The following is a 22,490-nucleotide window of genomic DNA, read 5'->3' as shown; positions in this document are numbered from 1 at the left end:
GTGCAGCGATCTGAGCTGATGTGCCTCTCAAGAAGGACAGGCTGGGGACTGTCCCCCCCACTCCCTACCCCTTGGCTTCTGGCAGGCAGATGGCAGGGTCCAGGGTTAGGAGCAGAAGGCAGGGTTAGGTGGGAGCCCAGAGGGGATGGGCAGTACCACATGACCAGGTCTGGTAGGGAGAACTCACTTGGCAATCCTCCAGGGGCTTATCAAATCTGTACCTCCTGCTGACCCCAGGCCACCGTCTCTTCCAGACAATCCACCCCTCTGGGCCCAAAGCCACATGACCCAGAGGCCCTGCAGTCACCAATTCCTTACATAATCCTGGCCAATGAAGGCCCTCAGGGCAGTTTCTAGACTTTCCCACCATGATCCACAGAACAAAGTAGCTTTAACAGATGGAACCAGTGCACACATGGACACATGAGCACACATTATCTCTAACTGACCCTAAAGCTCCAGGAAGCAATGCTTGTCCTTGTGGGCCACTGGTCCCTGATGACCCCAAGCCTAGCCCATCCCAACCTATCCTAGTTTTTGAAGTCCTAGTGACCTTCTGTGGGTGGGTCGGACAAGTTAGTGTTTCAACACCCTTTGCAACTAAAGTGCACCTTTGTTGTCCTTGGCCTCTACTTCAGGCTTACCAGTTCAGTTCAGTCACTCAGTCGTGTCTGACTTTTTGTGACCCCACGGACTGCAGCACCCGAGGCTTCCCTGTCCAGCACTAAATCCCGGAGCTTGCTCAAGCTCATGTTCATCAAGTCGGTGATGCCATCCAACCATTTCATCCTCTGTCGTCCCCTTCTCCTTCTGCCTTCGGTCTTTCCCAGCATAAGGGTCTTTTCCAAGGAGTCAGTTCTTCGCAACAGTTCTTCTTCAGGCTTATAGGCTTGTCCAAACCCTTTCACTCTAAGTACAAATGAGCTTGCGTGAGCTACTCCCACGTCTGGGGGAGGGGAGCATGTGATCCTTTTAGCCAAACTTCTCGGAAACAAAAAAAAAAGGCTAGCACTGCGTTCTCTTTCACGAGCTACCTTCTTTCCGGTATTAATTACCAAATCTGATTTTATTTATTTTGTAATAACCTACTTGGGAAGGGAAAAATATTGGCGGGGCCCGCTAACCTTATTTCCCGCCGGGTTGAAGGGCCTCAGAGAAGGCAGTTTGATAAACTCTGCCCCAGGGTCAGGGGAGGACCCTGGGTGCCTAGCCTCGGCCGCGCCCACTCCTTTCGGACAATCGCCCCCGGGGAGACCACTATTTGAATATCCCCGCCCGCGGCGGGACAACCCCCTGCGATTGGCCCGCCGCGCCCCGCCCCGTGCCCCGCCCCGCCCCCGCCCCCGCGCTCCGCCCCGCCCCGCGCCCTTCTGAACCCTGGAGCTCCGTTCAAGATTCGCAGTGTGGCGGCCGGAACATTATGGATTTGGGACTCGCGGGGCGCCGGGCGCTAGTCACGGGGGCGGGCAAAGGTGGGCCTGGGGAGGTGGCCGGGGGCGGGCAAAGGTGGCCGGGAATGGGTACCCTAACTCATCCGCGCTCCTCGCAGGCATCGGTCGCAGTATTGTCAAGGCGCTACACGCGGCGGGCGCGCGAGTGGTGGCCGTGACCAGGACCCAGGCCGACCTGGACAGCCTGGTCCGCGAGGTAGGCGCCGCCCTGTCCCAGCACAGGGGGGAGCAGGGGGGAGCTCAGGGCGGCCAAGGAGGGACACACGGGAGCGGGTCGCTGGACGCTGGGGCTCACCAAGGACTCTTGGCACCCCCGCCCCTCGCCGGACGCGCGGAAGAACGACGATTCCCCCTGGACTTAGGAGGAGGCAGAAATGGCTGCCTTGCTGGGCCAGAGGCGCTCGAGCGCTGGGAGGAAGTAGGCTGGCTGGAGGCGGGGCTAGACCCCCGATCCTGAAGCCCTGAGTCGAACTGCCCAAAGGCCAAGTTAGCCCTCCCCCGACAGCACCCTGGGAGCCCCAAGAAGGCGACTGGCTTCCGTGGGACGCCTAACCCCCTACCCCTGTGAGACTGAAAGGTCACGAAAACACAGTCCCTCTCCCCTGAATGGGAGAGGCCCAGCTGTACCCATTCTGGTGCATGGAGCCTCTGGTAGATGTGCCCCCTTACCACATAATATACACAGTGCCCAGGGGTAGAGACCGTGTGCGTGGACCTGGCTGACTGGGAGGCCACGGAGCAGGCGCTGGGAGGTGTTGGTCCTGTGGACCTGCTGGTGAACAATGCAGCTGTGGCGTTTTTACAGCCCTTCCTGGAGGTCACCAAGGAGGCATATGACATGTAAGCCAGAGTTGGGTGGAGGAACGCCCCTGGGAAAGGGCTGTCTCCCGCTGCAGCAGCCTCAGTCCCTGACCAGGGTCTGTCCATCTGCCTCCAGGTCTTTCAATGTGAACCTTCGGGCGGTCATCCAGGTGTCCCAGGTGAGCTGGCTTCAGGGCAGGAGTGGGAACTGAAGGTGATGCCAGCCCTGCCTCACCCTTCTTCTGTGATTTCAGATTGTGGCCCGAGGCCTGATAGCTCGGGGAGCCCCAGGGGTCATCGTGAATGTTTCTAGCCAGGCCTCCCAACGGGGACTGACGAACCACAGTGTCTACTGTGAGTGCCCCGGCTGTGCCCTGCTTCCACCCCCACCCCCCATCTGAGCAGGCAGCGCAGGCTTCACACATGCCGTCCCTCTTCACAGGCTCCACCAAGGGTGCCTTGGACGTACTGACCAAGGTGATGGCTGTGGAGCTTGGGCCACACAAGGTGAGCCCCAGTGGGACGCCTCCCATCACCCAGTACAGGTGCTCAGAGAGCCTCGGCCCACCGAACTGACCCCCTGCCTGTGCCAGTGCAGATCCGTGTGAATGCAGTCAACCCCACGGTGGTGATGACACCCATGGGCCAGGCCGCCTGGAGTGACCCTCAGAAGGCCAAGGCCATGCTGGACCGCATCCCCCTTGGCAGGTTTGCCGGTGAGTTGCGCGGGAGCCTGGCTGGGGGTCGGGCCAGTGGCCTGCTCAGGTGAGGGGTGCGAGGGAAGGATGAAGGGCAGCTCCTTTCATCCACGCCCTGAACCGCACCTCGCCCGCAGAGATGGAGAATGTGGTGGACACCGTCCTCTTCCTGCTCAGTGACCGCAGCAGCATGACCACAGGCTCCACTGTGCCAGTGGATGGGGGCTTCCTGGCTACCTAAGCCCCCCCTGCATCCCCACACGCCCCTGTTCCATGCTGAACCCACCTTTATCCCCATCCCCCTTCCCCATCTCTTCAGTAAACATGATTCTTCTGTCCAGCCTGCACACTCACACCTAGGCTGCAGTCATGTGGCCGGAAGATGCAAAGCTCAGAGCTGGGCATGGGGATGAGTCCCAGGCAGAGACACCCGTTCAGCTCTCATCCTGGGCCAGTGGCAGCCTGGCTCTCCTGCCAGAGATTGTTGGGCCTGGCTAAGTCCCTGGCAGGCACGTAGGACTTTCCAGATTGCCAGCTCCCAAGGACGGTCGTGAATTTGACCAAGGATGGCCTTCGGCCCTGTCCAGAGCCTCTAGGGTGGAAGCGGTGGTGTTTTTAATGTGAATGTTCATTGGGATTCCTTAAGTCAGCACGGAAGACAAAAGTGAACTGAGCAGGCTGTGTGCTGGAACTTCACCACTTTGTTCATGATTGAATGACTTTGCCGAATCAGGTGGTGGTTTTCAATTACTGAGAGAATATTCCCTCAGCGCTGTGAGTCCTTCACCATGTACTGGGCACAGTACAGCACAAGATCCAGCTGTAGAATTTGCCAACTTCCGTGGTGAAATATTCCCTCCTGTTTGATGTCCTTGAGGTAGAGCTGGCGCAGAGATGTCTGTCCTCCACTTTTCCATGCTGTCCTCACCACACAGCTACAAAAGGCTTACACCCCAAAGCACAGATAATAGCACATGTACGAAGTGATGAGTTTTGCGTATTTGTTAATTTCATTTTAAATATAATTGATTTCAAGTGTATGTAATTCTTAACAGTGGTTAATTAAAAACTGGCTAGCAGAATTCCTGAAATCCAGCAGTCCACCGTCTGCACACCACTGCGGGGGAGCTGAGTGTCACTTAGCTTCATGTCATGTATCTGCCCGGAGTGGTGCCTTGCAGGCCCCAGGGGTGATGTCCTGGCGACAGGCCAGGCCCACCCCTCACCTCCCGCCGTGTCTGCCCAGCAAAGCCAGACTGTCGACCCATCTGCCACCGTTCCTGTCCTGTCCACACCTCCGGGGTTGTAGGACACCCTTGTTCTTGACGGTGGGTTTTCCTGAACACTCAGTTGAGTGGCCCCTGGCCTTGGCCTGGGCTCCACAGGGCCCCCTAGGGCCTGACTGCAGACTGTCCTGCGCCACCCCTGGGAGCTGCTGAGGGGTGCTGTGCCCTCCCAGAGGCACAGGAGGGGCTTGCTTTATCCAGAAGGGGCCAAGCACACTCACTCCCACTTTGATCTGGGTCCCTCCTATGGAGACTGAGAGGGTTCAACTGGCCTTGGGCTGGGGGGTGGGGAGTGTCAAGCTCACCTGCTCTGTACCCTTGACTGGCGGGGGTTGGGGGCCTAGCGCCCCCAGGGTGGAGGAGTAGGCAGGGAGAGACCCGGGCAGGGCAGGTAGTGAGTCGAGAACAGGAGATGATGAAGAAGGTTTATTGTATAAAATAAGAAGGGGCTGCCCCTTCCTGGGGCACAAGGACAGAACCCATCCCCCCAAACTCCCCCATCAGGGAAGCCCATCCTGGGGCTGCCCCGGACCCACCCCTACAGCCTGAGGGAGACCCTGCTCCCTTACGGCCTCCCGTGGGGGCCATCGGGGGCTGGAGCTGCGCCCCCATGAAGACGAGGCAGAGTAGACAGGACCCCATGGCCCCCACGGCGCCCCGGGAGCAGCAGCCTCATCCCCATGCTTCTTTCCCCTCCCCACCCCCACCACTCCCCCACAGCAGACTCAAGGACACATCTCAACACAACAGATACAGGCAGGGAGGGGGCTGCTCTTCTGGAAGTGGGGGTTTCTAGAAGACCGTGCACTTCTTCCCTGGCTTTTTCACAGGGGGCGGGCAGAGCACAGCCCGAATGGCCTCATCGAACACTGTCTTCAGGCCCCGCTGGGTCAGGGCTGAGCACTCCAGGTACTTGACAGAGCCTGGGGGCAGCCAAGAATGGGGGCTGTGAGGAGAGGTCATCGAGGGTGGGGGGAGCACAGGCTAATGCTGGGGCCTCCAGAGCACACCCCTGTCTTCCCTGCACCAGCAGGCCTGGACGTGCCCACTCACCGATCTCTCGGGCCATGGCCAGGCCCTGGGGGTAGGTAATAGGTGCTAGCTTCTTATCCCGCAGTCGCTCGATGGTGTCCTTATCATCACGAAGGTCCAGCTTGGTGCCCACCAGGAGGATGGGCGTGTGCGGGCAATGGTGCCGAACCTCTGGGTACCACTGTGGGGATGGAGGCTCTGATCCCTACCCCTTGGGGGCCTTGCCCTCAGCCTGGCCCAGAGCAGGCCACAGCTCTCAAGGGCCCTTTCCTTGTGCCTAGACCCACACTTAGCCCTTCTTGCTTCACAGGGCAACCATTAGATCTGGTGAAGCAATGACCAAGAACAAAAATATGCTGCCAAGAAGCTTCCAAGCTCATCAGAGCTTCGCAGTCAGGGCCCTCCTTTCTCTGAGAGCCTCACTCACCACTCCCGGCCCCTCCTCACCCCACTTGACCACCTTAAGACCGTACACCAAGTGGAATAGGCATCTCTTCTGCCTCTGAAGGACAATTTGCCTCTGTCAGGCCTTCAAGCAAGAGACCCTGCCTTGTAAGGACAAGTTCTCTGGGTAGTCTCCGCCCCTCCCAGGAAGACCACCCCGGCTTCCTGCCCTGCCCTGCCCTGCCCTACCTTGGCTCGAACATTCTCAAAGGAGGCTGGGCTCACCAGGGAGAAGCAGATCAGGAAGACGTCCTTGGGAGAAAGGGAAGGAAGGAGAGGACCATGTGGGAAGGGTCAAAGAGGCTCTGAATGGTCTCAACCTCCCTGAGCCCCCAACACACACACGCACCAGGCCCTCGGGGCCTCTACCCAAGCCACCCAGCCCCTACAGGCACCCCTGTGGTCCCCTACAGTTTGGGGGTAGGAGAGTGGCCGCAGGCGGTCGTAGTCCTCCTGCCCGGCGGTGTCCCACAGCCCCAGGTTGACGGGCTTCCCATCCACCATCACATTCGCAGAATAGTTGTCGAAACTGCAGAAACAGAGAGATCCGCCAGTGTTTGGGTTCTCAGTTCTGCACAGACCTGGAGCTCTGTCAGTACCTTGCTCCACCCCAGGAGCCAAGACCAGGGCCACTTGGAAGGGCCCCACCTCGAAGCCCAGGGGAGATTCCCGCACAGGTTCCCACACCCTCTGCTCCCCACCTCCGGACCCGCCCGCCTGCTCACACTGTGGGGATGTACTCTCCGGGGAAGGCGTTGGTTGTGTAGCTGATCAGCAAGCAGGTCTTCCCCACGGCGCTGTGGAGAGAGGGCGAGCCCACGTTGCTCCCAGGCCCACCTCTGACTGGGGCTCAGCAAGGGCGGCCCCCTCCCACGGTCCCAGGGTGGGGACAGGGGTGCCTGCCCAGCAGATCCGAAGTGAACTAGGGACAGAGGAGGGGGACCAGGGCAGGTGGGCTTCGGGGACAGTGGTGGGTGCGGGCTGCAGCAAGCCGCCTCAGTGCCCCAGGCAGGTGCCAGGAGGCTGGCACCCGCTGAGAGTTCAGCCCAGGTGAGAGCTCTGGCCCCACCCACCCGGAGGCCGGGCGGGGCCGCGGGCAGCTGGCAGCATCAGGTGGGCCTGGGCTGGAGGCCTGCGCCCCGCGAATAGCCGGGACCCCGCCCCACCACGTTCTCCCGCCCCCGCCCGGTCCCCGGATGCCCACAGGCCTGTCGGGGGCGCATTCGGGCCGCCGCGCCTGGACCCCGAGCTAGGATCCCTGGCCCGTGCGCGCGCCGCCCCTTCCGCCCTGGCCGCGCCCCGGAGGATCCCCAGGGCCTACCCCGCCGGGCGAGCCCGGCCGAACGGCCTCCGCGCCGCACACTCACCCGTCGCCGACCACCACGCACTTGATGGCCTGCATGGGCGCGGGCCGGGCGGGCGCGGCCGCGAGCCGAGCTGCGGAGAAATGCCCGGCGCCGCAGCGGCCGCGGACCCGAGCCGAGCGCCGAGCCGAGCGCCCGGAGACAGCCGAGCGCTGCCGAACGCCGGGCGCGGAGACAGCCGAGCGCGGCCGGCAGGACGGGCGGGGGGCGCGAACCAGCCCCGAACCCGGGCCGACGCGCTTTCCAGAGAGATCTGGTGAGGGGCGGGACACAACGAACCCCTCAGCGAGTCTGAGCCCGGATAGGCCCTCCCCGGTTCCCTGTGACCCACTTCATGGGGCGAGGGCAGGGCAGGCAGGCGGCTCCCACCCACCTGGACTGGTTGTGGTCGGTAGGCACAGGGTTTCTTCGAGGCAGAGTACCCCCAGGGCCTACCTACCCTCCAACCAAAAGGCAGCTGGTGAAAACTCGGGTGTTTGCTGTCAGTCACCAGAGACCCTTAAGGCTGGCAGCCCCCTGCCCGCCCCCTATCCCCTCCTGTCCGCTGCAGTGGTCAGACCATCCCCACCTGGGAGCAGCTAGAAGGGGTGACCCAGCCACACCTGGAGGGCCGGCCTTTCCTGCAGGGCCCAGGCTTGGGAGCACAGACTAACGTGGGAGAAAGGCACTGGAACCAAAATGTATCACCAAGTGCAAAACTCTGTATTTCAAAATACCCTGGGGTGAGCAGTTGGGCCTGCAGAGCTCCTGGCTATACAAGGTGACTGCACCACGGTGCGTGGAGCGGGGAGAGCTCACGCACTGCTCCTACCTTCTTGGGTCTGTGTTCTCAGGCATGTCACTCCCTGCGATGGGGATGACGGAGTGGAGAAGGCCCTCTTGGCCAGCCAGGTTCTGGACCGCCCCCACCACCCAGACAGGCACCCTGGTTGTAAGCTGTGGCTGTCCTGCTCTCAGATCCTGCCCAGCACTGATTTTCCGTTACTGGCTGTAGACTCTGCGCAAAGAGCCCAGACCTGCCAGTGGCCTGTTCCTGGTGAAGAAGGGAGGGGCAGGCGTCAGACACACGTCCGACAGATGCCACCTTCCTGCCGCTCTCAGACTTTCCCTGCCCCCTCACTTTGGGGGGCTCAAGGTCCTTAGGGGGGACCCCTGCACATAAGCCAGGACAGCATTTTGCAGGAAGCTGGCCCTTTGGGCCTCCTCATCCCGAATCCGGGCGATCTCAGCCTCTTTAAGGCGAAGCTTCTCTCGGAGAGAGGCATTCTCGCTCTCCCTGTCCAGCAGCGCCTCCCGGTGGTCACTCGCGATCACTGCGGGAGGTGAAGTTCAATGAGGAAGGGGGCCTGCTCCCGCCAGTCGGGAGGGGGCTGGAGGGGAGGGGTTTGCTCAGGGTCCCCTGGGCGTACATACACCCAGCCTCCCCTACCAGCACCTCCCGGAGCGAAGACCTAGGCCAAGCTCAGCTCTCCCGGCCCGCCTCCTCCTCCTGTGGGATGGCCTAGTTAAGAAAGGCCCTGCAGAGATGCCACGGGGTGGGGGGGCCTGGGGCTCAGCTCGCCTTTCAGCTGGCGTTCCAGGGCCGCCACCTTCTCCTTCAGTGCTTCCTGGGCCATCAGCTCGGCCTGCAGGCGGCCATTCTGCTCTTGCAGCTCCAGCCGCACCCTCGTCACCTCAGCTACCTTTTCTTGGTCCTTGTTGCTCAGCTCCTGCCAGGCGAGGAAGGGTGTGAGGTGGTGGCTGGGGGCGGGGCAGGGGGGGGCGGTGGTGGTGGTCCAGGGGCACCACCGGGAGCCGTCAGTGTCCCGGCTACCTGCTGCAGTTCCTCCAGGCGCCGCCTCAGGCTCTCCACCTGCAGGCCCAGCTGGCTAGCCCGCGCCTGGGCATCGGCCACCGTCTGCTTCTGCTGCAGGCAGGCACTCTGAGCCTCGTCCCGTGCCTGAGCCAGCAGCCGCAGCTTCTCCTCCAGGTGAGCCAGATGCTGCTGCTGTGGGCCCAGGAGTGGGACGGGTGAGCTGCTCTCTGGCCTGTGGCCCTGAGCTCCTGTGAGGAGTGACCCCGCCCCCCCACGCCTTCAGGCTGAGGGGAGCTTGTATTTACAATGTGGAAGCCACTTTGTCACTATAGTTAACACATGCCTTCTCTGAATGGGCTCAACTCGAATGAGGAGCCTCCCCCGTGTGCCAAGCTGACACCATCCTGCCATCTGGCCCCCCCCCCACCCACTGCTTCCACCAAGTGGTCACAGGCTGCACATTTGGGACAAACCCCTTCCCCACCATGGGGAGGGAGGACACTGGCTTTTTGCAGGGCGGGCTGGAGGTGGTACTGATGGGCTGAGTGTCCTCATCTGGCTCTTCTGCACCTCTGGAGCTCCTGTTCCCTTGTCCCTCCCTACAGAGCCAGGAGACAGCCTCGGTCTCGTGCCTACTTAAGCCTGAAGGGCTGTGCAGGCCCGGCAGCTCATGCCAGTCCCTCAGTGCTCTCTCCCCAGTGCGTGCTGCAAGCAGTGGGCCATGACCCTGAGCTCACCTCCTCCAGGCGGACTTGGTTCTTGGTCTTGATGAGCTCCTCCTCGGCCTGGCTTCGCTCACTGAGTGCCGCGGCCTTCACCCGGCTCAGCTCCTACACCACAGACAGAAGCCGCTGCACCTGTCCTCGGCCCTTGCCAGGGGACCCCTTCTAGCCACACTCAGCCTCCCCAGCATGGCACCCAGCTCACCTCCTCGAGGGACAGCCGTGCAGCCTCCAGCCTCTGCACCCTCTCTTGCATGGCCCTCTCACTGTCCTCCAGGTGGCGAGTCATGTGCTCCACCTGCCCAGGTGCAGGCCGGGGACAGGGCTGGCAGTCTGGACCCCCAGGTTTCCCCTCATGGGATCCCCACCCTCGGGGGGCAGATTAATCTTGGGGATCCTGTTCCTTCCAAGTGGAGGCTGCCCCAAGTGGCTTCGCAGGAAGCTAGGACGGCAGGCAGGTCCCAGTGCTGCACCCCAGGTGGCATGGAGCACATGGCAGCCTGCACTGTGGCCCAGGCACAGACAGTCAGGGCCCCTTCTAGAAACCGGCGGGGAGGGTTTGGGTCTGACATCTGCCAGGACTGTCGGAGAAATGCCCAAGCAACCAGCAGCCCAAGGTTGTTGAGGGAAGCCAGGCCAGGAGTCTGCCTTGGGGACACCGTGCCACACTGAGGTGTCTGCAGGCCCCGAGGGAACAGGGAAGGCCAGGCCCAGATGACACAACTGATAAGGCACCTCCTTGAAGCGCAGGTGTTCCGCATCCTCCAGGCTCTGCCGGGACCTCCTCTTCTCCAGTTCCAGGCGCTCTGGGAGCACAGGGGAGGCGCGTGGGTGGGACTCCTCAGGGGGCCCCTGGTTCTCAGGCCCCAGCAGCAGGCCTAGGTGTGCTGACCTTCAGCCTGGACGGCCCGCATCTTCAGCTCAGCCGTTGTGTTGGTCAGCTCCGTTCTGGTGAGGAACAGCTGCTCCTGCTGAGATTTCACCTTCCGCTCCAGCTCATCCACCTGCGAAGTCGGCACGAGGGAAGAAGCTTCGTTCTGCTTTCCCGAAGCCCCACCCCTGGCTCCCCAGGCTCCCCAGGCTCCCCAGGGGCTGGGCCCATCCCCACCCCCACCCCCATACCTGGTTTCGCAGAAGTAGGTTCTTTTCATTGGCAGCAGACAAGTCTCTGAGGAGCTTAGACTCCCGCTCTGCAGCTTCCTGGGGGTGACGCAGCAAAAGGGCGTCAGTGGCCATCTGCCACCACGCATGCCTGGCCTGCCCACCCCACACCCACCCACCTGCTGCTCCAGCTTGTGCTCCTTGGCCTGCCTCTGCACCAGGCTCCGCTGTTCCTGCTCTGTGGTGGCCAGGAGCTCCCCCAGGTCCTGGGCCTTCTGCTCCGACAGAGCCAGGGCGGCCTCCGTCATCTGCAGTCTGCAAGGAGGGAAGGGCCAGTCCCGCCCCAGCTGACCTCTAGCCTTTGCTAAGGTCATTCTTGCCAGGCCACTGCCCCCACTAGTGCCCCTTGAGCTAGTCTAGGTTCCTCAGAGACTTGTCTGATGCCAGTGAAAAGAACTTGCTTTTGCAAAACCAGGTAAGGGGATGGTCGGGGGCGGGGGTGTGGAACCAGGCTTCTGGGGAGCCTGGGGTGGGGCTTGGGGAAAGCGGACGAAGCTTCACCTTCCCTCCGTCAGTGCCCGGTGCCCAGCTTTGCAAGTGGATGAGTTGGAGCTCCTCCCAGAAAGCCTTCTCAGTAACTACCCCAGCGGTTTTCCTGACTTCCTTTGTGCACTGGAACTTGAGTCCCTATTAGGATGATCCTCCTCTGCCCTGTAGGCAGGTCTCTAAAGTCTTCTGAAACCTCCTCATACCCCCATCCTGCCCTCTGCCCCTCCTTACTTGGCCTTGAGGGCATTGATGATGGAGTGCCTCTCGTTCAGGGCTTCCTGAAGCTGCCCAACACGTGCAGCCGATGCCCTGTGGACAGAGAGGAGGGTCCGAGGGGCCCAGACCCGAGTCGTCTGAGCCCTTCTCTGAAGCAACTGCTGCCCCTCATGCTCACACAATGCCCAGGTGTGGGCTAAGGCAGTGCTCAGTGGAGCCTCGAACCCTCCAGCCGACTCCCTCAGGAAATACAGCCCACATCCTTGTCCGTGGGGAGATGACCAGGCTCACACATTAGGTCACTCCAAGGCCAAAGCCAGGACCCGAACCCCCAGGTTCCCCCACTGCACTGCTGCCCTGCCCTGGACCCGGGGCCAAGCTCACTTGCTGCTCCTGGCCATCTCTTCTCTCTGTCTGTCGATCGTCTCCATCAAGTCCATAAACTGGGGACAGAGCCAGGCAGAGCCAGTCAGGGCCCGGAGTCTTCCCACTCACCATGGTTGGCAGGAAAAGAGGCCGACATCTCCTGAGGCAGCAGGAGCTAAGCCTCATCCAAGGAGTGGGTGGCTGCCACACAGGGAGGCCCAGAGGGGAAGCCCACCCACCCAGCTGAAAGGCATCAGAACAAGAGGCTGCCTCTAGGGCCTAGGTACTGGCTTCTTGGAGAGGCTCCAGGGCTCAGAGGGAGGGAAGAAGGCCATGGCATGGGGACCCAGGGGGGCCCTTTCTCCACACAGCCAGGGCAGGGAGAGGCCCTGCAGTCAGAGGCAGCACTGTCCTTACCTGCTTGGACTTCTCTTCCCGGAGGTGCCGCACCTCCTTGCTGAGCACCTGGGCACGGGCTTGGCTCTCCCGGAAGACGGTCTGCCGGTCCTGGTTGTGGTCCATGGCTTGCTCTGTTGGAAAGAGTGAAGTTGTTTACTGGGGGTCTGAGCCCCAGGAGTGGCCAACGGCCAGCCCACCTCCATGTCTTAACCGCACAGATCAGACCCCTCAGCGCACTAGCAGGTGAGAGGCTCAGAGGCGGCGGGGACAGGGGCAACAGTGAAGAGAGGAGCCTCGGAGGCACCTGGTGGGGGGACAGGCACATGGGAAGAGGTGAAGAGGTTGCTCAACTGTCACAAAAGGTGGGCGTTGGGATTCTGCCCCAAAGGTTAAAGGCCAACATGTGACTTTTAAGAGGTGAATGTCGTGCTCAGCTCCCATGTTCTGGAAAGATCCAGGCAGCATTTAGAGAGGGGCCGGCCAGAAGCGGCCACGCTGTCAACTGGGGTGACTCAGAGGCAGGTGCAAGAACCAAGAAACAAGAGAGGACCTGAGCTGGGCAGACTCAGGAGGTGGTAACTCCACGCGAGATCCCAGCCCAAACTTGGGCCCTCAAGGGGCTGGTGCTGCTGGTGGAACAAGTCACCATGGGGAGTGGCAGAGTGCTCAGCAGGCTTGGGATGGAGGAGTTGAGGGTCATGACGGAAGGGACCGTGGTGTGAGGAGGGGACCATGGTGAGCCTGGGCCGTTGGCACTCTGCAGGCTCCCACCGCTGCCCTTTCTTCCTGGGTGCCTGCTCCCCGCTCCCTGTTTCTAATACTCTACCATTGTGATGCCTTTATGGTTCCAGCCCAAGCCGCCCCTCCCTTGGTGGGCTCTGCCCCAAAGGTTAGAGGTGACTTTTAAGAGGTGAGTCAGCTGATCCCAGCAACAGGGAATCAGCTCAATGCCCTGCTTCAAACAGTGCAAGTTGCCAGCAGCCCCATGTGCCCATACCCACGGCTCTAAGGATGTCGCCCGGGATGTTATTCCCAGCCAGCTCCAGCTTCCACAGGGTTCTGTTGCTGGGGAGACAGTTCACCAGGGCGCGGCCCCCGAGGAGGCCAATGTGATTCCAGCGCAGGTCTGGAAGGAAATGTGGTGTTGCCAGGGGTGGGAGGGCTGGCCCAGCCCAAGACGCTGGTACTTCTATGATCGGCCACAGATCAGGAGCCCAGCTGAGTGTGACCCTCCTCGCCACCCCCTCCCTTCTGGGAGAGGACAGAGGAAGCATTGGGAAGGCTGAGACGCAAGACCTCCCTGCCTGCTCTGAGGATGGGGAGGGCCAGTGCTGGCAGCCTCACCCAGTTGCTGGAGGCTGGCATTGCTCTTCAGGGCCAGGGCCAGCTCCTCGGCGCCCTTGTGGTTGATCTGGTTGTTGCGGAGGTCCAGCTGCCGCAGGGTGCCATTGGCCGCCAGGGCCCCGCAGAAGGTGGCAAAGGCTTCGTCCCACGTGCCCAGGTTGTTCCACTCCAGGGTGAGACTGCAGGAAGGGTGGACATGAGGTGCGTAGCCCGAAGGGCATCCTCCTCCCATGGGACCCAGTGGGCTTGAGGAGGAGCGCAGGCTTGGGAGGCGGTCTCTGGCAGAAACTGAGTAACTTATACCCACCTACCCCCCACCGGAGAAGACTGGCATGAAGGTGTGAACTCTCATGTTGCAGAAAAATGTCCCCTGGAGCCAATCCAGAACCACAGAGAGAGAGCAGGGGCTGGGGGGAGAGCTGGGGGCTGGGACTGCCACCCTACCTCTGAATGGACTTGTTCTGTCGGAGGAGTTTTGCCAGTGCCTCGGCCCCTGCTGCTCGAAGGTTATTGCCCTAGGACAGGAAGAGGCCATCCAGTCACTCCCCGGCGTCCGGGGCTGGGCTCTGAATACTCTGGTCAGGCAGCAGGTGAGGCCACGGCGAGCTCTGGACAGACGTGTGGCTCCTTTCAGATTCTGCCTTCCCTGACCAGAGTGGCCTTCTGATGCGGACTCTTCCAGTGTGCTTGTGAGAACGCTCTGGAACTCACGTTTCTGCCCTCAGAACACCAGCACATGTGCATGAGACCATGAGAAAATGGTGCGGAGCCTGAGTGCCCAGAGTGCTTACAGACATGGTCTCTGGCCACCGTGCAGACTCCTGGTCGCCGGGCCACCTGCATCTCAGGTGGCATGCCCCTGAGTGCAGATACACCCACCTTGAGATCCAGAAACCGCACGACAGTGTTGACACACAGCCCCTGCAGCAGCAGCGTGGCCCCTGTAAGAGAGGAGGGCAGTCACTCTCCACCCCTGGCGGCTCCATCTTGGGGCCGCTCCCCAGACACGGGAGGGATGGCTGTCCACGTGGCCCCCACCAGCCAGGGTTCATGCCAAAAGTCACCCCACTTCTGTGTCAGGTTTGAAACAGCTTCCAAGTGCCGAGTCGGGCTGCTGACCCTTGTGCTCATCAGCACAGCAGGCTCTCCTAAGCTGGGGGACACTAAGGGCTTTCCCATTAAAAAGAGAAATCGCCTTCTGCACCCAGGTTTCCAAAGGGGTTGCTTTAATGACAGTGAAATGGAGAAACTTCACCAAAAATAAAAAAGAGATCAGGTGGGGCAGAGAGTTCTTGGCTAGAGGTGCCAAGCACCAAGGACTGGGGTATATGTAGCTAACAAGCAGCAGTGCAAAAGCAGCCAGGGGAGGTGGCCCTGAAGCAAAGGGCTTGAACCCAGCCCCAACTCTGAAGTTGCAAGGACTGCCCTGGGCGCTGCCAGCCCTTGGTGCCCACCTTCCTCACTCAGCATGCAGTCACTCAGGATGAGCTCCGTCAACAGTGGCTCTTTCTGCAGCAGCTTGCCCAGAGCCCTGCAGGTGTCCACTGTCAGGCTCTGTGTGGCCAGGTCCAGCCGGCCCTGCGGCACCTGGTGCAGTTGCTGCAGGACAGTTTCCTGGGGTTCGGTCCCACTCTCCTTGCACAGCCGGCTGTAGGCGCGCCGGAACTCCTCCATGTCCCTGGAGTGCAGGAAGGGCTTCCCCCCAGATTCCTAGACAGGACTCACCAGAAGCCAGCTGGAGCCGGGAAGCAGGGGAAAGGCAGTAGGGCAGGGCCTCTCCCATGGGGGCCTACAGAGGCCCCGGCAGCTCAGAGGGGGGCACAAAGACCCTAAGTCCTCAGCAGGCGAGGAACAAGGAACAAACTGAATTAGTCCAACAGGCAGGAGGCCCCAGGAGGGAGGGGGCTGGTGATGCTCAGGGGACAGCTAGAGCGGGGGACCGAGGAGGTGGGCGTCCTCGGGGGCAGAGCCTCCAGCGGCAGAGCCTGTCCGGGCATTGGACGTACCCCTGGGCCCCGGGCCCGAGACCCTAGCCCTCGTGCCGCTGACCCCGGCTCGTTCGCCGCAGGTGTACGCGGCCTCAGCGCGCCTCAGTATCCAGGAAGAGCAGGGCGCGCCGGGAAGACCTGGTAGAAACTACGACTCCCAGAAAGCTTTGCGGAGGAGGGTGTTCACCACGGACCAATGAAGGCGAAGGAGTGGGCGCGCGTGGCGGGTCCATTGGTTGGCGGTGCAGGGGCGGAGCTCCGGGAGGCGCGCTCTGGGTCGATTGGCTGGCGGCTCGGGGGCGGGGCTCCAGAGGGCGCGCTCAGGGTTCATTGGCTGGGGAGGCGGGAGCGGGGCTCCAGAGGGCGCGCGCTTTTGTGGCGGTCATGGAGGAAACCGGAGCCGTCTTCCGGAAAGTGAGAGAGGGCGCGCTGGCTGGGCGGGCTGGGGGCGTCGGGCGAGGTTTCCGCGGCTGGGGGGCGCGCACGGGGCCAGCGGGGGACGCTGCGGCCCCGGCTCCCTGCCTGACTCACGTGCGGGTCCTGAGCCGGCCCCCACGCTGCCATCTAGGGTGAGCCGGTTTCCAGAATCCGGCAATGACCCCCATCCCGAGCGCCCTTCGTCTTCCGTGGTCCCGTGACCCGGTAGCAGAAGGTTGAATAGGCGCCCTGGTCTGTGGCCAGACGGAGAGGGTCTGCAGAAATCAGGCAGGGGTAGGTGCTGGCACAAATGCAGGGAGGCTCAGAGAGGAGCCTGGGCAGCCGACCCCTGCCTCTCGCCCCGCGGCTACGAGATCGGCAGGACTCTCCTCCCTCACGGGTTTAGCGTAGAGCGCAGTGTGGCCCAGCTCGCTGGTAGTCTCGGCTGTATATTCTAAAGCTTCTTTTTGGCCTTTTTCCTGTCACGCCAGACCTGTGCTTTGCGTCTCGATTTAGCCGGGCTGGCTCGGTTGTCTGCTGTGTTTGTGGCTCTACGAGTGCTCTTCTTAGCAACACACCCAACACAGTCAGGCACTGGATATGCACCAGGCATGAATTAGCCCATTTAATGCTCAACACCCTAGGACAAGTGTCCTAGTACCGTCCTTACTTGCCAGTGGGAGAAATCAGCAGAAGTAGGGTCAAACCCAGGCCATCTACTTCTGGAGTAAGCCTCTTTGCCCTGCACCTGGTGAGTGCTGCTCTGGGTGGATGGATAGGGAAGCCCGCCACCTTCCACACCACCAGCTATGAGTGGTCTGAGTCTCACTCACTTTGTTACTCTGCCTTAAGGTTAGGAGACACTGAGCCCTTGATGTCAAGCCTTTGTGAACCTGGGGCGGGAAGGAGTGGCCCTGCCCCTTGTGAGCGTTGCCTTGTCCAACCTGTCTTTAGTGGGGACTTTCGCTCTTTATCACCCAGAGCTAGGGTGTGGCCATTATCCATGAGCAGGGCTGTCCCCGTGAGGGTGATGGGGAGAAGGGGTTGTGTTGCCTCCACACAGTGGGACAAAGGCTGACCGCGTCCCGGGACCCATCCTCCCCTCTACAAGTTTAGGGAATCTCTGCTCCCAGCGGTGTTGATCCCTTTGTCACGACGACCCCGTGCAGCTGCCCCCCAGCAGCAACCTAACTGATTCAGCTCTTCGCCTGAGTCTGGGAGCTGGTGGGGCAGTAGAGCCTTCTGGGCCCTTCCTGGTATGTTCCAGGTACACAGGCTTCCCCAGTGGCTCAGTTGGTAAAGAATCTGCCTGCAATGCAGAAGACCCATGTTCAATCCCTGGGTCGGGAAGGTCCCCTGGAGAAGGGAATGGCAACCCACTCCAGTATTCTTGTCTGGAGAATTCCATGGACAGAGGAGCTGGCAGGCTACATACAGTCCATGGGGTCGCAAAGAGTTGGACACCACCCAGTGACTAACACACTCCGGGTACACAGCGAGTAGGACCAGCAGGTGGCGCCAGGCTCCCGTGGTCACAGCTGGAAGGGTGAAGCTGCTTCAGCGCTGCCCAAGTGACTGGTGGCAAGCTCTTCCCCTCCGGAGCTGGGTCTCTGGCAGGGTCCACTCCCTCCACTCTGCTCTCAGGCTTTGCTGAGCTGCACTGGGCGAGGCAGTGCCACCTCTATGGCCAAGGCTGGAGGCCTGGTGGGTCCTCGGCTCACCTCTGCATGACACCCAGCTTCTGGGCTCCTGGGCACCCACTGCTGCTGTCCCACCTCCCCAGGTGCTCTGCGGGCTTCTCATTCACAGCTTCTTCCAGCTGGTCCCTACCCTCAGCAACCTCCCTGGGTCCCCTACCTTGACTGCCCATTGACAAAGGAGCCTGGCTCCTGCTCAGCTCTGGGGTTCTCATAGAACCCTTCCCCATTACAGAAAGATCCCTTTCCACATGCTGTGCTGTAGGCCCCAAGGAGGGACCTGGGGTAGAGCTGGCACCATGCTCAGAGCAGGGTCTGGCAAAGCCAGGCAGTGTTAGTGACATGGGCAGACAGGGGGCCCACAGACAGTGGGGAAAGCAACTTGTCTCTGGGGGCAGGAGCACAAGAACACTCTGGATACTATGAGGACTGGAGCCCCAGAGCAGTGGGCAGGCACCTGCGCTGCTCCTACGTGTCTGCCACACATGTCTGATTTCTGGCTCTCCAGGAGGCATTCACAGGGAGGTATCCCCCCCATGCCTAGTCCTCCACCCTGGGGAGACCCAGCCCCACAGACAGCGTTTCCAGCTGGAAATTACAACCCCATCCCATCTGCAATGAAATGACTCAGGGGTCAGCAGGACGGATGGGGGCAGTGGCTCACTGATGTGCCCTCCGTTCCCCAGGAGCTGGTGAGCAAGCTGCTACACTTGCACTTTAAAGACAAGAAGACAAAAGGTGTGTGAACCCAAGGCAGGGGTGGGAGATGGGGCGCTGGGACCCTGCGCTGCTGCAGCTCCAGGAGCCCGGGCCTCAGGGAGAGCTGGGTGGACCAGACAGAGGGCGGGGGTCGCCAGCCAGAGCATCAGCCACATCAGAAGCGGTGAGGGCGGAGTGGGGCAGCGGGGAGAGTGCGTGCTTGTAACCTGCTCCCTTCACCTTGCAGTCAGTGGGGACGCGCTGCAGCTCATGGCCGAGCTGCTCAAGATCTTCGTTGTGGGTGAGCAGAGGGACCCAATAGTGTCCTCTGGGGTCCCACCCAGGCTTGTCTGGACCATTAGTGATCCCTTTACATTTTTCAGTGAGGCTACCAAGACACCTTTTTCCCATTTTCCCACAAGCACCTTGTCCTTGAAAATTTCTGTATTTCAGAAGCTCCAACCTCAGTCTTCTGAGCTGTCAGCTGGCACAGGGGTGGGGGAACAGCCAGGGCTGTGGCCCAGGGGGGTTGGGGTTCAAGCCCCCCCAGCTTTCTCTACCTTACTTCCCCCCTGCATCACTGCAGAAGCGGCCATCCGTAGTGTCCGGCAGGCCCAGGCAGAGGATCTGGCCCGTGTGGACGTGGAGCAGCTGGAGAAGGTGCTGCCTCAGCTGGTAGGTGGGCCTCCAGGAACAGGGCCTGGGTGGGGAGTGGGTGGGTGGGTGGCCCACACCCGTAAGACTCTGAGGGCACCTCTCCCCCACAGCTTCTGGACTTCTAGAGTTTCCACCCTGTTGGGACCGCCTGTTGGGAGTCGTGGCCTCTGGCTTCAGACATGACAGAAGCTGCTGACCCACAACGTTCTACTCCAGCTCCCAGCAAACCACCCCTCTTCCCCAGGTCATCCCTTCTGCCTGCTGCTGACGGCCAGGACACAGCATATGGAGGGGAGGGATCGCTGACAGGATGAGGGCCCAGCTGCCTGGGTGGGTGCCCTACCTACCCTCCCCCCTGGGGCAGCCAGGCACCCACTTCTCTCAGTGTGAGAGCAGCACTCGGTCACTGGGAAGCGGGTGCAGGAGACCCGCCCGCCTGAACAGGTAGCCCACGTGTCTAAACACGCAGCATGATGTGGTTCTGCCACTGGTACCAAAGCTAGTGTGTCACCTTCTAGCCATCTGATACTCCCCTCAAAAGATGCTTCCCTGAGCTATATATTTGTTTTCAACAAAGCAACATCAATAAATCAGAGCCACCTCCCCAGGCACAGCCTCCTGTTGCCATTAATCACCCAAAGTCAAGTTGCTTCAAAGCGGGGAGAGGACAGAGTAACAAAGAGCATGTGTGAGTACCCTGCCATGGGCCGGGCTCGAGGGGCTGTGAAATCAGAGCCCTCACACGTGTGGCTGCTCGCCTGGGATGGTGCCTCTGCCATGGGGCTGCCGTGGGTGTGGGGTGCCACTGACTGGCAGGGATGCCCAGGGATGTGTGGGCATGGCTGTTTGGCGGGAGAAGGGTCACACCAGTGGAAAGGACCACTGCCCCCAGGGCCCAGGCCAGGCAGGTCAGGGCTGTTCAGGACCTGTTAGGAGCCCAGTCAGGAGGCTTGGCTGCCCTCTGAGGCCCAGCAACCACCCCCTCCACCCCTCCCAGCACCTACCTCCCATTAATTCTGAAAGCTGCCTGGACTTGTCAACCTAGGATAGAAACACCCCGAGGGCTCTGGGCCCAGTGACCTCGGAGTCAGGACTCATGGAGCAGCGGGACCTGGCCTGCTGGGGAGGGACATCTGCCTGACTGCCATGGACACCCAGGAGCCCTGCCCCCACCTCCCAAGGGTGGCATAGGCAGGGGCCCGCCCGCCCTCCCTAGTTTAGCCCCGCTGGCTCCTTCCTGCACCCGTTCCCCGCCTCTGCCCCCCATCTTCCTCTCCCCCCTCCCATAGGGAGTCTCAGGGCTTCAAAGCTCTGGGCGCATGTGGAAGTAATTAGACCTGAGGGGAGAGGCTGGCGACAAGTGCCAGGGCCCGTGCCCCCCCCACAGCCACTTTGAAGTGCACTCAGACAGTGGGGCAGGCGGGCCCCGGGAAACCCCAGGCCGGCCCTGCCCCGCCCTCCGGGGGTGGAGGCAACATCCTCCCTCCTGTCAGGGGTTGGGGGCCAGCCTGAGCTGCAGCCAAGCAGGCGATGCCTGGAGGCCTTTCTCCCCAAACTTGTGTTCTCCACAGAGCAGGAGTTGTTAATGTCAGTGAGGTACAAAACCAAAGGGCAGGCAGTTCAAGGAAGACACCTGTGTCCTTAACAAGAACAAGCCCTGGCAAGCAGCCTCTGGGCTCACATAGCACCATCCAGCTAGGCTGGAGGCCTGTGGCTGGGAGCTTGGCACAGAGCGGAGAACCGAGGGACCCTCCCCTGGAAGGACAACAGGAAGGTCTCAAGAGAGGCTCGTGTCTTTATTCCCGCTCAGGGTGGGCAGGGGTCCTGTGGCTGGCAGAGTGGGCACCTCTGGCGGCTCTCACCTCTTCCCGGCTGCAAAGCAAACACATGGGGTGACCCTGGGACCCTGGGGCCCTGGGCTCCTGCCCACAGCCCCTGCCTGCCTGGCCACGCCCCTAGGGTACCTGGCAGCTTCAACCACTTGGGCACTTTGCCCAGATCCCTCCTCACAGGCTGGGCTGTCCCCAGGCTGGGCTCAGGGGGCCCCACTGCCCCTTCCTCAGCAGCTGGCTCCAACTCAAGGGGTGCAGGGTCAGGGGCTGGCAGTGGGGGTGGGGTTCCTGCAGCCCTGGACATGCACCTGAAAACAAAGGCACAAAGGCTGAGGTGCCAGATGGCGGGCACTGCGCCAGTGGGCTCCCCCAACCTCTGTGAACACTCACCTGGCCACGAGCACATCAGCTGCAGACGGGGAGACAGTGTGTTCCAGCAGCCTGGGCTCCAGGTAGATGCCTGCAGGAGGCCCAGTGGACCCTCAGGCCACAGACAAGGGGACCCCACCTGCCTACCGCTGCTTTGCTCTGGGAGTGGGTGTGGTCCGGCCCTGGGGAGTAGTAGGGTATGGGGGTATCGGGGCCACAGGTCTCCCTCCCAGACCCAAAGTCCTCTACTCTGGGGCATCTCAGGAGCTGGAATGTGGGGCCCAGGGCTGGCCGGTGGTGGTGGGCAGAGGGGGACCCTACCCACCTGTCGGCTCCTCAGGTCCAAAGTGCACAAGGGCGGCGGGGAAGAGGTTTGCCTGCAGGGAGGGTGGAAGGGAGCTCAGGGACCAAGTTGGCACCATGGGGCAGAGGACAGCAGGGAGGAGTGGGGAGGGCTACAGCCCGCTTCCATGTTGGCCTCACGGGCACCGCATGTGTCAGACCCAGCACTCTACTGAGGAGGGCTACAGCCCCACCAGGCCCCTCCCATCATGCCGCCCACTGCCCAGCTTCACCTGTTCCTCCTCTGGCACCAACCCCAGTGTGAGCCAGGCCAGGGCATCAAACCACAGGGTCCTGCCAAGGCCCAGCCCCAAGCACCAGCTGAACAGGAAGCTCTTGTGGTGTGCATGCTCTGGCATTTTTAACTACCTCCCCTTCCTGCCTAGGTCCCAGGGTCAACACTTAATATTCTGAAGGTTGTGGCCACCCCACCCTCAGCAGAGACTACAGGAGATCGAGAGGTCAGAGGAGATGCAGATGAACACAGAAGTGCACGGACGGGGATGGGGGCATGGGGCGTGAGGTGGCCACCAACACAGGCACAACCCGCTGTGCCCCCACCAGCCCCCCGACCTCTGCTGCCCAAAGAATGGAGGGGGGACTCTGCAGGGGCTGACAGGTGAGCCTAGCTCCCCTGGGAGCAGCTGGATGGGAGACGGGAGTGCTATGTGCAGGGCTCTCCAGGGGGGCCCAGGCATAGGGAAGTGGGCGAGGGGCCTCTTGGAGCCAAGTTGTTTTGGGAGCCTGGGCTCAGAAGTGCCCCCAGGCCTACTGTCTTGACCTGAAAGCCCACATAAGGGTTCCCTGACTCGGCACTGGGTCACCTTATGAGGAAAAGCCAGTGCCAGCCAGCGTGAAGCAGGGTAGTGGGTCCCCACATTCTTCCTGGCGTCCTATCCATGGGGGTGGTGGCACAAGATT

At 61.6% G+C, this 22,490-nt stretch overlaps 5 protein-coding genes across 27 annotated transcripts in view; 2 read left to right on the top strand and 3 right to left on the bottom strand.

The window, feature by feature from the left end:
* Positions 1-1,357: 1,357 nt before the first annotated feature.
* Positions 1,358-3,988, top strand: DCXR (dicarbonyl and L-xylulose reductase). Of its 2 annotated transcripts, none has more exons than XM_081576397.1 (8): positions 1,358-1,472; positions 1,550-1,647; positions 2,137-2,291; positions 2,389-2,431; positions 2,507-2,597; positions 2,695-2,759; positions 2,851-2,968; positions 3,088-3,988. In XM_081576397.1, exons 1-8 carry the CDS (start codon positions 1,421-1,423, stop codon positions 3,189-3,191), a joined length of 726 nt encoding a protein of 241 aa, XP_081432523.1. In that variant the 5' UTR covers positions 1,358-1,420; the 3' UTR covers positions 3,192-3,988. The 2 variants fall into 2 exon arrangements, with proteins under 2 accessions (XP_081432523.1, XP_081432522.1); XM_081576396.1 differs by having other exon boundaries at positions 2,507-2,606.
* Positions 3,989-4,647: 659 nt separating this feature from the next.
* On the bottom strand, positions 4,648-7,200 carry RAC3 (Rac family small GTPase 3). 5 transcript variants are annotated; one of them, XR_014078734.1, is made up of 7 exons: positions 7,080-7,200; positions 6,438-6,509; positions 6,124-6,241; positions 5,902-5,964; positions 5,290-5,449; positions 4,921-5,159; positions 4,648-4,796 (listed from the first exon to the last, which is right to left on the bottom strand). XR_014078734.1 is itself a non-coding variant. In XM_081576377.1 (6 exons), the coding sequence occupies exons 1-6, from the start codon at positions 7,112-7,114 to the stop codon at positions 5,029-5,031; spliced, it is 627 nt and encodes a 208-aa protein (XP_081432503.1). In that variant the 5' UTR covers positions 7,115-7,200; the 3' UTR covers positions 4,648-5,028. The 5 variants fall into 5 exon arrangements, 4 of the variants coding, with proteins under 4 accessions (XP_081432503.1, XP_081432506.1, XP_081432504.1 ...); XM_081576377.1 differs by having other exon boundaries at positions 4,648-5,159; positions 6,076-6,241; XM_081576380.1 differs by having other exon boundaries at positions 4,648-5,159; positions 5,286-5,449.
* Positions 7,201-7,757: 557 nt separating this feature from the next.
* Positions 7,758-15,676, bottom strand: LRRC45 (leucine rich repeat containing 45). Of its 8 annotated transcripts, none has more exons than XM_081576366.1 (19): positions 15,294-15,676; positions 15,023-15,167; positions 14,448-14,509; positions 14,013-14,083; positions 13,569-13,747; positions 13,222-13,350; positions 12,243-12,355; positions 11,844-11,902; positions 11,475-11,552; positions 10,874-11,009; positions 10,716-10,793; positions 10,486-10,597; positions 10,329-10,399; positions 9,799-9,891; positions 9,609-9,701; positions 8,890-9,063; positions 8,638-8,785; positions 8,197-8,389; positions 7,758-8,109 (listed from the first exon to the last, which is right to left on the bottom strand). In XM_081576366.1, the coding sequence occupies exons 2-19, from the start codon at positions 15,036-15,038 to the stop codon at positions 8,058-8,060; spliced, it is 1,857 nt and encodes a 618-aa protein (XP_081432492.1). In that variant the 5' UTR covers positions 15,039-15,167; positions 15,294-15,676; the 3' UTR covers positions 7,758-8,057. The 8 variants fall into 8 exon arrangements, 7 of the variants coding, with proteins under 7 accessions (XP_081432492.1, XP_081432493.1, XP_081432486.1 ...); XM_081576367.1 differs by having other exon boundaries at positions 8,890-9,060; XM_081576360.1 differs by having other exon boundaries at positions 15,023-15,676.
* A 238-nt stretch (positions 15,677-15,914) lies between these two features.
* On the top strand, positions 15,915-19,633 carry CENPX (centromere protein X). Of its 2 annotated transcripts, none has more exons than XM_081576381.1 (5): positions 15,915-15,970; positions 18,357-18,408; positions 18,617-18,670; positions 18,956-19,044; positions 19,271-19,633. In XM_081576381.1, the coding sequence occupies exons 1-5, from the start codon at positions 15,941-15,943 to the stop codon at positions 19,292-19,294; spliced, it is 249 nt and encodes an 82-aa protein (XP_081432507.1). In that variant the 5' UTR covers positions 15,915-15,940; the 3' UTR covers positions 19,295-19,633. The 2 variants fall into 2 exon arrangements, with proteins under 2 accessions (XP_081432507.1, XP_081432508.1); XM_081576382.1 differs by having other exon boundaries at positions 19,137-19,633.
* Positions 19,634-20,803: 1,170 nt separating this feature from the next.
* Positions 20,804-22,490, bottom strand: part of ASPSCR1 (ASPSCR1 tether for SLC2A4, UBX domain containing) — a 28,555-nt gene continuing 26,868 nt past the window's right edge. For all 10 annotated transcript variants that reach the window (XR_014078732.1, XM_081576368.1, XM_081576369.1 and 7 more), the window contains 4 exons: positions 21,553-21,604; positions 21,249-21,318; positions 20,991-21,166; positions 20,804-20,898 (listed from right to left, as the gene is read on the bottom strand). Coding sequence is in view for 9 of the 10 variants with exons in the window: in XM_081576371.1 (XP_081432497.1) it covers positions 20,885-20,898; positions 20,991-21,166; positions 21,249-21,318; positions 21,553-21,604 (312 nt within the window). In the remaining variant the exon portion in view is untranslated. The remainder of the gene's footprint in view (positions 20,899-20,990; positions 21,167-21,248; positions 21,319-21,552; positions 21,605-22,490) is intronic.

Source organism: Giraffa tippelskirchi, chromosome 3 (assembly GCF_054371585.1).
Source record: "Giraffa tippelskirchi isolate mGirTip1 chromosome 3, T2T-mGirTip1v1.2.pri, whole genome shotgun sequence".
Classification (NCBI taxonomy): domain Eukaryota; kingdom Metazoa; phylum Chordata; class Mammalia; order Artiodactyla; family Giraffidae; genus Giraffa; species Giraffa tippelskirchi.
The sequence above is the reverse complement of the archived record's forward strand: the minus strand, read 5'-3'. Positions and strand labels throughout refer to the sequence as shown.